General features: G+C 36.3%; 1 protein-coding gene across 1 annotated transcript in view; it reads left to right on the top strand.

Annotated features, from left to right (window-relative positions):
- The first annotated feature begins 379 nt into the window (after nucleotides 1-379).
- Nucleotides 380-16,926, top strand: part of AFM (afamin) — a 20,851-nt gene continuing 4,304 nt past the window's right edge. The window contains exons 1-10 of the mRNA XM_010838189.1: nucleotides 380-509; nucleotides 4,140-4,188; nucleotides 4,487-4,619; nucleotides 5,326-5,537; nucleotides 6,313-6,445; nucleotides 7,085-7,182; nucleotides 7,964-8,093; nucleotides 9,929-10,143; nucleotides 13,667-13,799; nucleotides 15,817-15,914. Of these exons, the coding sequence (XP_010836491.1) occupies nucleotides 422-509; nucleotides 4,140-4,188; nucleotides 4,487-4,619; nucleotides 5,326-5,537; nucleotides 6,313-6,445; nucleotides 7,085-7,182; nucleotides 7,964-8,093; nucleotides 9,929-10,143; nucleotides 13,667-13,799; nucleotides 15,817-15,914 (1,289 nt within the window). The 5' untranslated portion in view covers nucleotides 380-421. The remainder of the gene's footprint in view (nucleotides 510-4,139; nucleotides 4,189-4,486; nucleotides 4,620-5,325; nucleotides 5,538-6,312; nucleotides 6,446-7,084; nucleotides 7,183-7,963; nucleotides 8,094-9,928; nucleotides 10,144-13,666; nucleotides 13,800-15,816; nucleotides 15,915-16,926) is intronic.

Here is a 16,926-nt window from a genome sequence, read left to right as displayed (position 1 = left end):
ATATAAAATTATTTATTGCAAATTCAACTCCTTTTGATTACCAGAGAAATTCAGCATCTTTTTAGTTATGCTTCCTCTTTGGTGAATTATTTATTCTTGTCCTTTCTCTTTTAGCGTTTGCAATAGTTCAAGATTTTTTTTTTTTTTGGTTGTCTGTTTGACTAGGTATTGTGCATACTTAACCTGTGGACTTCTTTTTCTAACTCAATAGATTTTTCCAGTGAAACACTGAGAGAATTTTTTTCCTGGTTAATAATTAGCAAAAAATTCTGCAGAGTGATCAAATAAAAATCAAATATGAGGTATATGAGAAATAGGTTAAGCAAGTTACTTTTTTACTAATAGTGTCAAAGAATAATATAAAAACTTGATTTTCCTCATTCATGTTACTTTTCTTTTGTGAATGTGATTTCTTAAAAAAATGAAACAGTTAAAACTTACAGGTTTTGTTATTTTCTTTTTCTTTTTGACTGAATCCCTAACCTTGCCCACACAGCCTCAAGATGTAGGTAAGAAATTTCCTTGTCTATCCTCTAAGGAATGACTAAATTGGGCTAATTTCTAATTTTTAACTTCGGTTTCTTTCAGTTTAAATTTTCACTTGCTTTTTTTCTCCCTCTCCCTAGTTTACATATACTGATCAGATACCCTGATCTAACCTTTCCAGATATTGTATTTTGGATCATATTACTCTATCTACTGACAGAGACAATTATCACACCCAGCAATCAGTCACCAGCATAATGGTAATATAAGAAGTGTTGCTGGGAGATATAATTTGGATTTGAAACTATTAATGTTTCTTGCAAATATGTGTAGTGTATGGAAACAGTGGAACATTAGACATGAGTTGAGATTTTACTGGAACTTTGGTCGTTCGTTGTATTTCCTAATTATGTGGTAAACACCTTAAGAGTATGCAGACCCTGCTTCTTCCAACTGTACACACTTGGCAAATTTTTAAATCCCTGCAAGCCTGTACATTTCCTCAAGCCTAGCCGAAGCAGCGTCAGCCTGGAGGAAAGTGTGACTTTTATATTTCTTCTACTCAAAGAGGGAACATTTTGAACTTCACCTGTTCGGAGGTGTTTTTTTGTAATCCTTCTGGCCTGAAAGGACCATCTTTTTGCAGTTCACCAAGGTGCTGTAAGTGTTACCATGCCCTGAAGTTGTGGATGATGTCTTAATTTGGTATCCCCTACAGTGCCTGCTGGGGCTTCCCTTGTAGCTTAGTTGGTAAATAATCTGCCTGCAAAGCAGGAGACCTGGGTTCGATTCCTAGGTCAGGAAGATCCCCTGGAGAAGGAAATGGCAATCCACTTCTGTATTCTTGCCTGGAGAATCCCCATGGACAGAGGAGCCTGACAGGCTACAGTCCTTGGTGTCACAAGAGTTGGACACGACTTAGCAACAAAACCACCACCACCACCACAGTGCCTGCTAGTGAGCCCAGTCACAGGGCTTAAAGAAGGATAGTCATTTTTGAGTTTTCCTTCTCCTTTGCCCCTTATAAACATGCTTTAAAAAAAGTTCTGTTGATTTTTGACTCCTATATTTTTGCATTCACATTTTCCTTTGCACTTTTGTTACTCCTACCAAAATTCACGTCCTGCTGATTTCTCAACAGGACAGTTGCAAAAGTCTCCTAATGAGCGTCTTGATTTCCCCCTTTCCATCCATTCATTCTTACGTCTATTTGACAAATAGTTCTTGTTACTTTCTTTTTGTTGTTGTTGTTGTTTTATTTATTTTTTAATTTAATTTTATTTTTAAACTTTACAATATTGTATTAGTTTTGCCAAATATTGAAATGAATCCACCACAGGTATACATGTGTTCCCCATCCTGAACCCTCCTCCCTCCTCCCTCCCCATACCGTCCTTCTGGGTCGTTCCAGTGCACCAGCCCCAAGCATCCAGTATCGTGTATCGAACCTGGACTGGCGACTCGTTTCATACATGATATTATACATGTTTCAATGCCATTCTCCCAAATCTTCCCACCCTCTCCCTCTCCCACAGAGTCCATAAGACTGTTCTATACATCAGTGTCTCTTTTGCTGTCTCATACACAGGGTTATTGTTACCATCTTTCTAAATTCCATATATATGCGTTAGTATACTGTACTGGTGTTTTTCTTTCTGGCTTACTTCACTCTCTATAATAGGCTCCAGTTCTATTTGTTAGGTACTGTGGGAGATCCCAGAACATCAGACATACCATTACCTGGCTGGTATTTCTTAGTTTGGAGAAATGATGATATTACGATTCTATATAAACATTTTCAGTGGCTCCTCATGGTTCCTAGTTGAGGCCCAAACTCCTCAGCTTTATATGAAAGGCACACATAACCTGGATCCAGGTTATTTCTATCTGTGGTTCCATTAATTTTCTTTATGACTCACTTTCTCATCAAAGTGGAAGATTAATTGATTAATTAATGTTCCCCAAACATCCCAGGATTCCTTACCTTTGCGCTTTACTCACATCATTCTCTCCACACAGAAAGATGAGCTTCCTTACTTCTCAGCTAGCTGAAACCTTGGACATTTTTTAGGCTCAACTTATATACCCCTCCTCCTATAATTCTTTTCTGGTTCTTCACCCAGAGACCATAGGCATTCCTGTTACATGTTGTTGTTGCTCAGTTGTTCAGTCATGTCTGACTCTTTGCGACCCCATGGACTGCAGCACGCCAGGCTTTCCTGTCCTTCACCATCTGCTGAAGCTTGCTCAAACTCATGCCCACTAAGTCAATGATGCCATCCAACCATCTGGTCCCCTGTCATCCCCTTTGCCTCCTGTCTTCAATCTTTCCCAGCATCAGGGTCTTTTCTAATGAGTTGGCTCTTTGTATCGAGTGGTCAAAGTCTTGGAGCTTCAGCTTCACCATCAGTCCTTCCAACGAATATTCAGGATTGATTTCCTTTAGGATTGACTGGTTTAATCTCCTTGCAATCCAAGGGACTCATAAAAGTCTTCTTCAATACCACAGTTAAGAAGCATCAATTCTCTGATGCTCAGCCTTCTTTATGGTCCAACTCTCACATCCATCCATGACTCCTGGAAAACCCACAGCTTTGACTATATGGACCTTTGTCAACAAAGTAATGTCTATGCTTTTTAATATGCTGTCTAGTACCCACTTTACTGTAGAATATTATATACATTCTACATTGGATTACAGTCATGTTCATGAGTCACCTGCACTATGAGAGTATTTAGGAACCCAAGGTCCAGGGGAGATGTTTTAGTTATCATTGATTGCCTCATAGTAACCAGTGCAATACTTTGAAAAAGTAAAGACTCCATAAAAATAGCCTGTATGAACAAATACAAATGTGTTCTGATAAGTATATGCTTATTGGAAAGGAACCAGTGGTGTTAGACTAGTTCAGAGATCACCTAAATATCTGTGTCATAATTTTGGCTAGTATCATAATTTTGGAGAAGGCGATGGCACCCCACTCCAGTACTCTTGCCTGGAAAATCCCATGGACAGAGGAGCCTGGTAGGCTGCAGTCCATGGGGTCGCGAAGAGTCGGACATGACTGAGCAACTTCACTTTCACTTTTCACTTTCATGCATTGGAGAAGGAAATGGCAACCCACTCCAGTGTTCTTGCCTGGAGAATCCCAGGGACGGGGGAGCCTGGTGGGCTGCCGTCTATGGGGTTGCACAGAGTCGGACACGAATGAAGTGACTTAGCAGCAGCAGAAGCATCATAATTTACACTACCATCAGCATGCCTGGCATCTCTTGCTGGGCACAACTGTAGCATTATATCACTTAACAATGAAACTTCATACTACTTTTCTAGTCATACCTGTTATCTAGCATGGAAATGGTGCTTGTGTTTGATGGTTGTGGCTGGGGAGCCATCAATAGTAAATATAAAGTCTAGTGAGTTTGAGATTAATTCAAGCCAATTCAATTTAATGAATATTTTTAAGCACATAATCAACTGTGATTAAGATGTAATATTTGGCTCATATGATGTCTCTTCTTCATATTAAATATGCTATTTTTTTCTATATCATTTTTTATTTTATACTTTTAAAATGTATTACATATAGTAATTTATTGGTAAAATATTAAAATACCAGGATATATAATAACTTAAATATCTTTGCTTTCAGATGATGTCAGAATCACCCAGAAATTTATAGATGATAACATTGGATATATGTGAGTTCCTCTAAACTTGTTTTGATGATGATGGTGCTTATATAAGCATATCTGATATATTCTAGAATTATTAATGCTAATATATTAATTAAATATATGCCATTAAAAAGTGAATACAGTATTAAAGAAAAATTCAGATGAGGCAATTGAATTGTCAAGAAGTTATAAAACTTAGAGACTTCACATTTTGATAATTTTCTAAGGTTAGTCAGCAAGTGGGTGTTCCTATGAGATTTTGGTTGGACATAACTGGAAATTCTGCAGGTCATCATTGTGTACTCTGTGTGGACTATTGCAGCACCATCATTGCATTTGCTCAATATATTCAGGAGGCATCCTTTGAAGAAGTAGAAATGTTGGTTAAAGCCATGACAGAATACAGAGATAAATGCTTGGCTGACAGGACACTCCCAGAATGTTCAAAATTAACTGTAAGTACATTGTTTGCATTTCTTAAACAAACAAGCTTATTTGTCAACACTGAGAGAATTTTTGGCTTGAAAATATAGAGGGATGCTCTATGCTCTTGTTGTTACTTTGCCTGACTTCAGTATTTAGGATAAGGCCCTTTCTTAGGAGAGATGCAATTCTGTGTACTGATGCACAGGAGGGCTTGACTATGAGCTTGCAGTCCATGCCATAAGTATTCAGGCAGGAAGACTAAACCGATAGCTTGGCAAAGTGCACAGAAGTAAAGTTACTTTCTTTACCTGCCTCTCAATATGTACTTTACTGTCACACCCCCTTTTCTTGGCATCCTCCCAATAGAGTAACCACCTGCATCTCTAGAAAGCTATTACTAAACATTACCGCTAAATACTTAACCAACCCTTTACACTCTGACCCTGTTACCTAGAGAGAGGGAAAAAAAAAAAAAAAAGCCACTATGTAAAGGAGGTGTAGGCAGAAGAGAGATAGGAAGAGGTTAAGGGGACTCAGGATAGGATAGAGTTTCCCAAAGCGTAGGATGGTTGTCAAGGCTGTGGGTAGAGATGCTCTGCTGGTAATATTGGGAACATCCTGGAATCTCTTTCTCAAAGAGTGACACTCAGCACTCATTGTTTCCACTGTGTCATCTCAGAAGCCTGAAAAATGTTGCAATGAATAAAAGGTGTCTTTTCCTTTTCTGTTGTCCAGAATGAGGTTTTACTGGAAAATATATGTGCCATGGAGGGACTGCCACAAAAATATAACTTTTCACACTGCTGCCGTAAGGTCGACTTTGAAAGAAGACTCTGTTTCTTCCACAATAAGAAAGCTGATATAGGACTTTTGCCTCCTCTCCCTACTCTGGATCCTGAGGAGAAATGCCAGACTTACAAAAATAACAGGGAATCTTTTTTGAATAAGTAAGTTGAATTTTAGTAGAAAAATCATCTAATTGAAGAATTATTCTTAGGCTAAATTCAGTATCTATTCCAAATGAACATAGCTGGGTTTATGGATCAATTAGTTTATTCAACATGCATTTGTGTGTCAGATTCTGTGGTCATTGTTGAGAAGATGAACAAGATATGAAACCTGCTTTCAAGGTCCTTTCAATAATGATGTGCATTTTCTAATGGGATAAGCCCCAGAACCCAAGTGTGTGCATGGTACAAAAGCAGTACTGCAGGAAATATATGGTCTTTCAAAAGGGAAGGTGCAGCTTTTACCAAAGATAAATATTAAGTCAATGGATGTTTAGCAGTGGAATAGTTTCAGAAGCAGAGACTTTTTCTGGAAAGCTTAAATCACAAAGTTTTCTTTTTACATGTAAGTGATTATGATCTCTGAATCTCAGATGGAGTCTGTATAGGTAGCTGTTCTTTGAGCATGACAAGGAGAGCTGCGGACCATCTGGCGTCATGGGGAAGAAAAGAGAATAGCCAGGATCTTGCATTCATGATTAGAACTGCAATCATCATTTTTATTTGGGAGTTGGCAACTTCAGTGGTATGACATTTTTGGAGACTCAGTAATGTTGCCTTCCTTTGAAGCCTTCAGTAATGGGAAATCCTTCTTCCTCTCAACTTAACTTTCACAACTTGATGTCTTTTTTGATCTTCTCTTTCCCTTCCCTTGCCTACCATTCCTTCACTTCTTTCCTGTTTTTCCCCCTTCCCTCCTTCCTTCCTTTTGAAGTTATGTTTATGAAGTTTCCAGAAGGAACCCCTTCGTTTTTGCTCCTACACTTCTAACTGTTGCTGCTCGTTTTGAGGAGATGACTAAAACATGCTGTGAAGAACAAGAAAAAGCTAACTGCTTTCAAACAAAGGTGGGCATTCCATTTATTCCATTTACTATTACATATATTCATTCCATTTAACACAGGTAGGTATTACACTTATTAAAAGGACAGGGAGTTACCCGAAATTGTAGATCTTTACTTAAGTTATAGCAAAAGAGTTTTTTTTTTACCACTTATCAGCCGTTCTCTTGTCACTTTCACTGTTGTTTCAACCCATTCACCACCTGCTGACTGATCTAAATGTATTATTACTTGAGACCTTTGAAAAATTGCCCATTTCTAGGGTCTCTCTTCTGATTTTGTCTCCTTGTAAATTGGAAGGAAACACTAGTGAGTAACTAACCAGGGTAAAAATTACATTTTATCTTCTATCTTGGACAAGTCCTAAACCATATAAGTGAATCATCCTGGGAGACAGGGACAAGCTTACTGCACACTGTACTTCCTAGCAAGTGTAATTTAGTCATCAGGAAGACTGGCTCTGCCTTTATAATGTGCCACACATTTATATTTATTTTGATATACATATTTCCTGAGATAAAAAACCCTATAGGTTTTCTATTTCTGAGGAAACATTGGAATTGTTTGGTTGACACGTGGTTAGGAAATAAGAGAACAGTGGGATTTTTCCACTTACTTCAACAGAATTTTCTGTTTATCCCTCAGGCAGAACCTTTCATATACTATTTAAAAGCATTGTCTTCTTATCAAAAAAATGCCTGCAGGGCACTTATGAAATTTGGACGACAAATCTTACAATCTATGTGAGTTTTATAATCTATCTTTTGTTTCTATTTGTACTTTTTTTGGTTTGTGTTCCATTTTTGTTAAATTATTGATGACTTTTTATTTATTCTCTTCTTAGATCCTCAGGGGTTTTGAGGTGGGGGTTAATATGCTTGGATTGCTCAGAACCAGGACATTAGATCAGGATGAGAGAAGCCCTGAAAGGTGGGGAGACCCCAGAGAGAAAGAAGGCTACTTCTGAGTTAGGTTTTGGTTAGTTGGGAATCTGAATGGGTCTGGGAGTTCCCAATCAGAGTTTTAAAACTTCCCAGTGCTTTAGACATGACTTATCCATCCATCTTTGACTTTAATAACTAGGAAACGATCTTCTAGGGATACATTTTATTTCACATCTTACCTAGCCAAAGAGCAATGGTACTAGTGCAATGTTTTGTGAGAAATTCTGAGATTTCAAATAGATCAGTTAAAAAGGGTGCTGTGATGAATTATCTATGCCTGCCATGTACTCACAAGAAGAAATGGTGGTCCTTAAAAAATATGTTTTGCTATAACAATTGTGGAAGAGGGCATACCTTTCAGGCCTTTTTCTCCCCCTAGTCCTAGAACTAGAACTCAAAATATCAACCTAGGATTTTCAAAATGATCATGTGGGCCAAGTAATGTTATTTGGAAAAGCGATTGGTGAAAAAACAAGGATACCAATGCTTACTGCAGCTACTTACACTGTATTAGCAGAGAACTTCCTTTTGTCTATTTGCTGTTCAAGTTGTTTTAGTGGTTTATCAATTCTGCTTCCAGAAACATTGCTATACTTAGTCAAAAATTCCCCAAGATTGGATTTAAGCAACTTACCTCCCTTCTAGAAGATGTTTCTTCCAAATATGATGGATGCTGTGAAGGGGACGTTGTGCAGTGCATCCGTGGCAGGGTAAATATTCTATAAAACCAAGCAAAAATGGTGATTTCAGGGGGGATATTTTTTATTCTGAAGTTGCCTTAATGTGTGGCTACACACCACAATATAATCATAATGTTAATAAATTGGGAATAACAGCACTACTATATATAAAACAGATAAATAACAAAGACCTCCTCTTTGGTACAGGGGGCTACATTTAATATCTTATAATAGCTTCTAAGGGAAATGGAAAAGAATCTGAAAAAATAGTATGTAATCTCTTACATGTATGTTCAGTTATATATATATATATATGACTGACACTGACACACATTGTAAAACACCTATACTTCAATAAAAATTAATTGTTAAATAACATGAACCAAATAAAACTTAAAAAGAATTATTAACAAATGAGACCAAATAAAGCATTGGAGTTCTTAATGAATGAGATTGCTTTTAGATTACTTAGTTGATTCTATTTTATGTGACTAAATGCACATGACATAATCCCCAGGAATTTATAATTTGTGAACATTTATTCAGCCGGACTAAAGTTTTCTTTAATATTGCAAATACTCTTTTAGAGATATTAGAAATTAACAGTAAAGCTCAGAAAACGACTGGTGATCTTTATGTTTTTAAGAGTTGCTTTCTCTGAGTTTCTTCAGGATATTAGGAACGATCTTTTCAAATAAGTGAATATGTTCATTTAAAATAACTCTTATTGTAGTCTTTAAAGTGATTCTCTAAGGACATATACTGGTAAACATAATAGTGACCTAGCTGAAGTTGTTCATGCATACGAAGGTAACACAATTAAAAATAATCCTGATTTCTTAGTTGAAATTAGTTTTTTTTTAGTGATTTTTTAAATTAGTCTTACTGTTTTAAATTCAAAACAAAACATCATGTTCATTAGATAACTTGAATTTTGGAGTATGAAGATATATACATTTTATTTCAAGCAATGGACAATAGATGTCCCCAAGAATTATTTTGTCCTTAAATTTATTGCAATGAAAAGCAGTCTCACTCACTGTTTATTTGTGTATTATTTGGTCACTTATAGGGATGTTGGTTTTATAATAGTGAATATAATGTACTGAATTAGGATATAATTGAAGAGTTTTCTGTGAAGTTTGAAGCTGAGACTAAGGGATCATATTATATTTTTAATATCCTTTTTTCTGATGGCTTTATGTAGAAATAAGAGCAATTGAATGGTATATTTCATTCAAAACAGAAATGAAATTTCAGACAATAAGTGATGTGTTGCCCTGAATAATGATGGCCTTAGGTGAGATGTATATTTGTCTGCAAAGATGGACTCCCTGGTTCTATGTGGTTTGCTGGAAACATGGTACAGACCTCCATTCCAGTTCTCATCTCAGCCTAGAGCTCCATCTCATTCCTCACCTTCAGTGTTCCCCAGAGGAAGATTCCAGGTAGGGGAACAGCTTGAGCAGAGTCAGAGGGTCTGGAATAGTCCAGTGCTTTGATGAAACTCATTGTAGTTCATGTGAAGCTGGAACAGAGAGTAGGAGAAATATGCAGACTCATTCTGAAGAGTCTGGAGGAAGAAGCAGGGGTTAGACCACCTTTAAGAAAATTCCAGCTAATATGTAATAAATTTATGAGTCTATTTTTCATAATTATATCATCTAAAATCCTACAAAATCAAGCTTGCATTAAAATGAAAGGTCACTGTATTAAATCAATACAAATTAATTAGCATCAAATTAGTTGGTGAAACAGTTCTTGATATTATAGATATGGTTGGTTTTGCATTCCATTTATGAAGGAGAATCTAGCCCTGAAGAACTTATGAAAATAAAGTCATTTCTCATTCTTATTTGATACAGAGCAAGGTTATGAGCCATATTTGTTCAAAACAAGATTCCATCTCCAGCAAAATCAAAGACTGCTGTGAAAAGAAAATACCAGAGCGTGGAGAGTGTATCATTTACTCCAATAAAGATGATAGACCAAACGATTTATCTTTAAGAGAAGCAAAATTTATTGAAAGTGACAATGTGTGTGAGAAACGAGATGCTGACCAAGCGAACTTCATGGCTGAGTAACATACCTCTATATTGACATTTATAAGGCAAACAGAAACTTATGACTTGATCTATTTTGGCTAACTTGGGTGGAAGATATAGGAACCATTTAAATCATTGGGTATACCACATAATTTTTGAAAATCACGGTTTTAGATTGTAATCTTTTTACATTATTTTAGAAATTGCAACTGCATATGACAGTGATGGCTAACATTTATTGAGTACTTGATATGTGCCAGACAGTGGGCTAAGTACAGATTATCTATTTTAGTTTTCACAGCAGTCATGTAAAATAAGCATGATTTCTCCCAGTTTTCAGAAGAGAAAACTGAGGTACAGGGAAGTTAAGTAATTTGTTTAAGATTCACAGTTAAAATATGGCAGACTAAGGATATGATCCAGGAGGTCTGACCTAAGAATTTGCAGGCTTATCTGCCACACTCTCCCCTGCCTTCTCCCTCAACTCCCACCACTGTTTAGCTGACTTGGAAGCAAAAGGACTAGATTTGAATCCTGGTAGAATCACTGGGACAAGTTAACCTGTCTGTATTTTAGGAATTGTATATAAAATTCATACGAGAATATTCAGTCATTCAAAGTTTGGCAATAATAACTCTGGGTTGACCAAAAAGTTTGTTCGGATTTTTTTTCTGTAAGATGTTATGGAAAATAAATGAACTTTTTGGGCAACTCAATATAATCCAGGGGCTTTACCAAGTTAAACAGGGGTTTTGCCTCCAATAAGCTTTCATCAATAGAAGTGTGATGTGGAAAGAGACAGCCTCATAAATATATGAGTGCAAGAAACACTCTTTAATTTCTGAAAGCACTAGACCATAGGCAATATGGGGATAGAAGAGGAAGTCCTTGGGAACTCTGAAAAGTCTTGACGGGGAGGAGGTACTTGAAGAAATGCTGATAATCTGGATAGAAGAGGTAGAACACTGATAGAGGTGTGAAATGCATGGTGTGTATGTGGTTGTGCTAGGGTTTCTGCAGTGAGAGAAGAGGGTAGGGAGAGGCACATGGGGTCAGATCATCCAGATAAGCTAAGTAACAAGATGCCACCGAAGGGTTTTCATTGAAGAATAAGGAAGGACAAAATCACTTTTGTCTTTTAGAAACTTCATCTGGAATGAATCCCAGTTTGGGGCTTAGGTGGTTGGTAAGTAGTTTTCAGACTCAATGAGATGGGAAGTATGGGGGAAGGTTTGTGGGAAAGAGAAACTATTTATATTTGACCACATTGATTTCCCAGGTGGCGCTAGTGGTAAAGAACTTGCCTGCCAGTGCAGGACGTGTAAGAGAAAAGAGTTCAATCCCTGGGTTGGGTAGATCCCCTGGAGGAGGGCATGGCAACCCACTCCGGTATTCTTGCTTGGAGAATCCTATGGACAGAGGAGCCTGGTGGTCTACAGTCCATTGGGTTGCAAAGAATCGAACACAACTGAAGCAATTTAGCACACACACATTGACTTTGAGGTGTCTGTGAGGTAATGCAGTGGAAATATCATAAGAGGATTTTCTATACGAACCTGGAATTCTGGAAGGATGTCTGGATTGAAGATACAGGTTATTGAATACTTAGCCAAATTTTCAGTGCTTCGCATCTGTCAATCAATTTAATTTTCAAAACAAACTCTGTGGTTAGAATACTTTCCTCAATCATCATTTTGCAGGCAAGGAAACTGAAGCACAGAGGTTAAGTAACTTGCTCCAAAGTCACACAACTAATATTTGGTGGAGTGAGGGTTCAAATGCAACCACTGTGGCTCCAGATTCCTGTTCTTATAACCACTGAGCTCTATTGCATCTCATGAATCATGGATGCTCAGTCAAATTAAACTAAATCATTGATGCAGTGCATGTCACTTGTACCTGACATAGACTTGCTAAATGGAAGCAGTTTTCATCCTTATCCTCATTTCTCATCATCTCCATCATCATCACCATGACAACTACGATAGGGTAGGAAACATGGGGAGAAATGATAGAGCAGCGATGAACATGCTGAACCAGAAACAGCTTACGATGCAGTTTTTCTGGATGCCAATATTTGATGCAAGACCTCGGTGGATCTCCCACGCTAGGGGTTTTCTTCCAGGGGTTTTTGTTTACAATATTTTGGTGGTGAGATTTTAGGTGCAATTTTATTTCTGAGGAAAAGTTCATGCCTTTTATGAAATATTAAGGGGAGCCCTTGATTCTTTAAATACCACTGCTTTAGAATATGAGACTGTATCTCACAACTGGGACTGAGAAGGTAAATGGAGAAGAGGAGAGATGTCAGAAAAGCCAAGATTAATCAAGAGGAAAAGGCTACAAGACAAAAAGAGATGACAAAATTCCCTTGGACTTGAAAAACTTTTGTGACGTATGACTCTCACAAAACATAGATCATTTTTACTTAATTTGAAAGAATAAAGATGATATTTCTATGAAGAAAATTGTAAATAGCACAGGGTAGTTAAAGAAAACAGCTCTCTTGAGAAAAGAGTTGGCTTGGTTTAAAAAGAATGAAGTAGGTGTCCTCTAGGACCTAGGTTCAAATTTTACAAAGTGAAAGTGTTAGTTCCTCAGTCGTGTCTGGCTCTTCCTGACCTATGGACTGTGGCCTGCCAGGCTTCTCTGTCCATGCCTTCAGGAAAGAATACTGGAGTGGGTAGCCATTCCCTTCTCCAGGGGAATCTTCCTGACCCAGGGATTGAACCCAGGGCTACCTGCATTGCAGGCGGACTCTACTGTCTGAGCCACCAGGGAAGCCAATAGCCAGGTGCTTTACTGGGCTGAGGCAGTTTCCTCAGCTGTGAAACACTACTTATCTTGAGGGCTAAGTGAAGTTAAATGAGACAGTGTTTTATAAAGGCTAGGAAGCCAATCTTTGTCTCCTATGCCCAAAGCTTGATCCAATGCCTCGCACCTACTAAGGGCTTAATAAGTGTTAGCCTCTTCCTCTCCCTTTCCCCCTTTGTCCTCTAATCACACCCACCTGTACCCTTATAATGCCTCACTGAGGCCATGGAAACGACTGCCAATGATTTGGACCTGCAGGGGTGATTACTCCCATAACTGACAAGTGACAGGATGAAGTAATGGGCAAAGTCTGCTCCACAATCTTTCCCCAGGTGCACCGGGAGTGAGGAGAAGCCATATTCCCCAAATCTCAAGATGGAGGTTGAATGCATTTTCCAACAGAATTATACTTGATATGTATTTCCTAAAGTATTGGTAGCATGATCTACTATTTCTGATGATTTATGGATAAAATTATTTTAACAATGAATAATAAATACTTCTAACCATTCTATCCCTCCAAGTAAAAAACATTGCTATTTTAAAACATAATATGGAAGAAAATCTTTGTAACATGGTCTCTTTTGTCAAAATGTCCTCTTAAGCCACTCCTCTGCCAGAGAAAGATGAAAGAGGATTTGAAGGCAGACTCAGTAATAAAAGGTCTCCCCAGAGTAAAAGATAGCAGGATTTGAAGTTCTCTTTCTTGAAGTTCTAATGTACAATATATTTTACACATCACAGGTTTCTTTATGAGTACTCAAGGAGACATCCAGAACTGTCCACACCAGAACTGTTAAGAATTGCTAAAGTGTATAAGGATCTCCTGAAAGAGTGTTGTAACATGGAAAACCCTCCTGAGTGTTACCGTCATGCGGTAGGTTCCATCCTAGTAGGCTCAGAGAATTAAACAAAACAGCAAACACTTAAAAACTATCAAATTTTATTATGGTTCAGAGGGTAGAAAATGTGATTGATCAATCTGAGTCTATCTAAAATTCAGTGTAAGCTGATCACTGCGAAGACCAACATCATCTGGGTTACACATAATGTTTAGAACTATGAATCCTGTGTGTTGAGGTAAAAAACTCTTCTGATTAAATATTTATATTTTTATTTATGTGCTCTTGTGTTTTCTTGAGTCATCTTGGATTTTTTATGATCATAAAAATAATAAATGATTATTAAAGATGATTAAGAAATTACTAAAAGTTATAAAGGAAAAAGTAAAAACTTTCTGATTTTGTCCTCAATAAATACCTTTAATTAACATTTTTTTCATCTTTTCTATGCATATATGAATATATTTATATGGATGTTTACAAATAAGATTGGGATGTTATTTTCCAAAGAAATTTTTGGATTTATTTTTATTTATTGTCATAAAAAACATTTTACATTATTAAACAGACTTCAAAAAATTCACCTTATTTTACATGATGGTATTCCATTGTAATAATATATCTAAATGCTCTCCTCCTATATCTTTGACATTTTGGACATTTATTTAGCTTTTTTAAAAATTTTATAAGTGACCCTAAGTATCTCATTTCATTCATCTCTATTAATAGTTATGACTATTTTCTCAAGATAGATTATCAGAAGGAAAATTACTACATCAAAATATATAGATTTTAAAATAAAAAATAATTGATACAAATGACTAAATTGCTACCTAGAAAGTTATTACCCACATATATGTTGAAAATCTTCATTTCACCTCCACCTTCACTAACACTGCACATGAAAATTAACTTTGCTAAATAGTGACTGTGTTTTAAGAATTTAGTTGACTTTTGTAACTTTTTATTTTATATTGGGATATAGTTAATTAAAAATGTGATAGTTTCAGGTACATAGCATAGTGATTCAATTAAACACTTAAGAATATATTTTATGATGGAGCTAAGCTTTTCCTATATGATTTTAGCTACTGTAGTCATAATTTCCTGTGAACAGTTTGTTCACATCTTTTACTGATTTTCTTGTTGAAATTAGTGTGTTTTTAATATCCATTCATATGCATATTTATGTATTACAGAAATTAATTATTTGGCATTTTTGATTTGCTTCTCATTCAATTGATATGTGTTGCTTTGCTTTGCTTAAAAAATTACCCCCACTTGCCAAAAATGCCAGTTTATACCCATTCAAAATTGAGCAAGAAGTACGAATACTTGAGTTTCGTCCAGCTTTGCCACTGTCCCTAATGAGGAGGTCTGTTCCTGATCCTTAAATGGAGCATAGTGCTAGAAAATTCTTTTTATTTCATGAAGATACAATTCATCCTTCAGCATCCTTCCACTGGTGTGTAGTTTTCTCCTTGGTGGCCACTTAGCTGGTGTCCAACTTTATGCTATGTGAGAGTTTGTCAAATATTTGAAGACAATTACTGGAGGTTTTAAATTCCAATTCTAAATGATTAAAAAGATGGTATAAAAAAGATATATGTGATTAAAAGATATGTGATTAAAAGTGTTCTGTAGCAACACTTGCCTATTGGGTAAGTCTAGGCAAGTCCCTTGACTTCACAGGACCAAATGACTTCTCTGGCCACTTTAAAGGGAAAATTTATATGATCATTGTCAGCATCAGATTTGAATTCCACTTTGTAGACTTTAAAGCTCTATAAAATATACAAGGTAATGATGAAAATTTAAATTTCTGCATTTTGGCAAATGCCATATCTATATATCTATCTATAATTAAAAAGATTCAAATTCTAACATACATTTATAGAAAACTACCCTCAACTTGTTGACTAATTTATGATAATGATAGTTTGAAAATACTATGTAAGTATAAAAAAATAAATTAGACAAGTCAACATCAATCTTATGATTAAATTTATGATTAGATAAAATTTTCAAAAGCATGGTTGTTCTTATTTTCAGGAAAGTAGATTCAATGAGACAACAGAGAAAAGCCTCAAGATAGTACAACGAGAATGTGAACATTTTCAGAATTTGGGGAAGGATGACTTGAAATACCAGTAAGTTGTTCAAACAAGCAGGTTAACCCTGGTGACCAGGATAAAATAAAGATGGCCACAAAGTGTCAAAAATTTAGCTCAGCCCTTTTGTGATGAATTCATAAATTCTGGGAAAGAATAATATCATAAGAGTTAAGAATTCACATCGAGCTGTCATTTTAAAACTTTATCAGAAATCAGGCTAGAAATGGAAGAAATATAGGATTTTGGACAAATTGATTATCTAATGCTTTAGTTTTTGTTTAGACTTATCTTTTTTACTCTCAACACAGAATTGCTGGATTTTGCCCCATTTCAGGCATGGGGAATGAAATGCAGAAAACTTCAGGTTTTCTGTTATATTTTCTCAAGGAAAAGATGCTCTTCCCAAGATTTAAGCCCATCTTATGGAGTTTAAAGAAATAATTTTGAATTTGCTTAACACTTTAATATTTGTTTTTTAAGTACTTTGTGAATATTCATGAATAATATGAAATTTTTTCTGAATTTTTAAAGTTAATTACCATGCTAATGTATTATACATTGAAACCAAACATCTTCAAAACAAAACACAGTTTAAAAAATATGTTTTCACTATTTCTGCACTTGGGTTGTTAGCTGGGAACTCAGCCCATGAAAGATCTTTGTTTCTTGCTTCTTTCATCTCAGATTATCTTTTTCCAACATGTATTTATTAAATTTTCCCTTTGAAATGTTTATTCACAATGCAAAGGATTTCAAGTAGGATTTTACATACTAGCTAGCCAAGATACTTGCTGCCAAGGTGCTCCTATCATCACAGATGACACACAATGGGCAAATCTGATAGTTTCTGAATTGTCATGAAATTAGAAGGAAGCCCATATGCAGAGATCTATAGGAGGCAGGATGCAGGAAAATGGCGGGTAAAGAGACTGATCTCTACCATTTTATGAGAGAGCTAAGATTCACATTGCCCTTCCATTGGTTGTCCCTAGCCTTGCAGGGTTGGGGTTTCAGGTGGTTTATCAAGGGAAGATGAGCTTCTGCTTTT

Source organism: Bison bison, unplaced genomic scaffold (assembly GCF_000754665.1).
Source record: "Bison bison bison isolate TAMUID 2011002044 unplaced genomic scaffold, Bison_UMD1.0 scf7180017864092, whole genome shotgun sequence".
Lineage (NCBI taxonomy): Eukaryota > Metazoa > Chordata > Mammalia > Artiodactyla > Bovidae > Bison > Bison bison.
The sequence above is the reverse complement of the archived record's forward strand: the minus strand, read 5'-3'. Positions and strand labels throughout refer to the sequence as shown.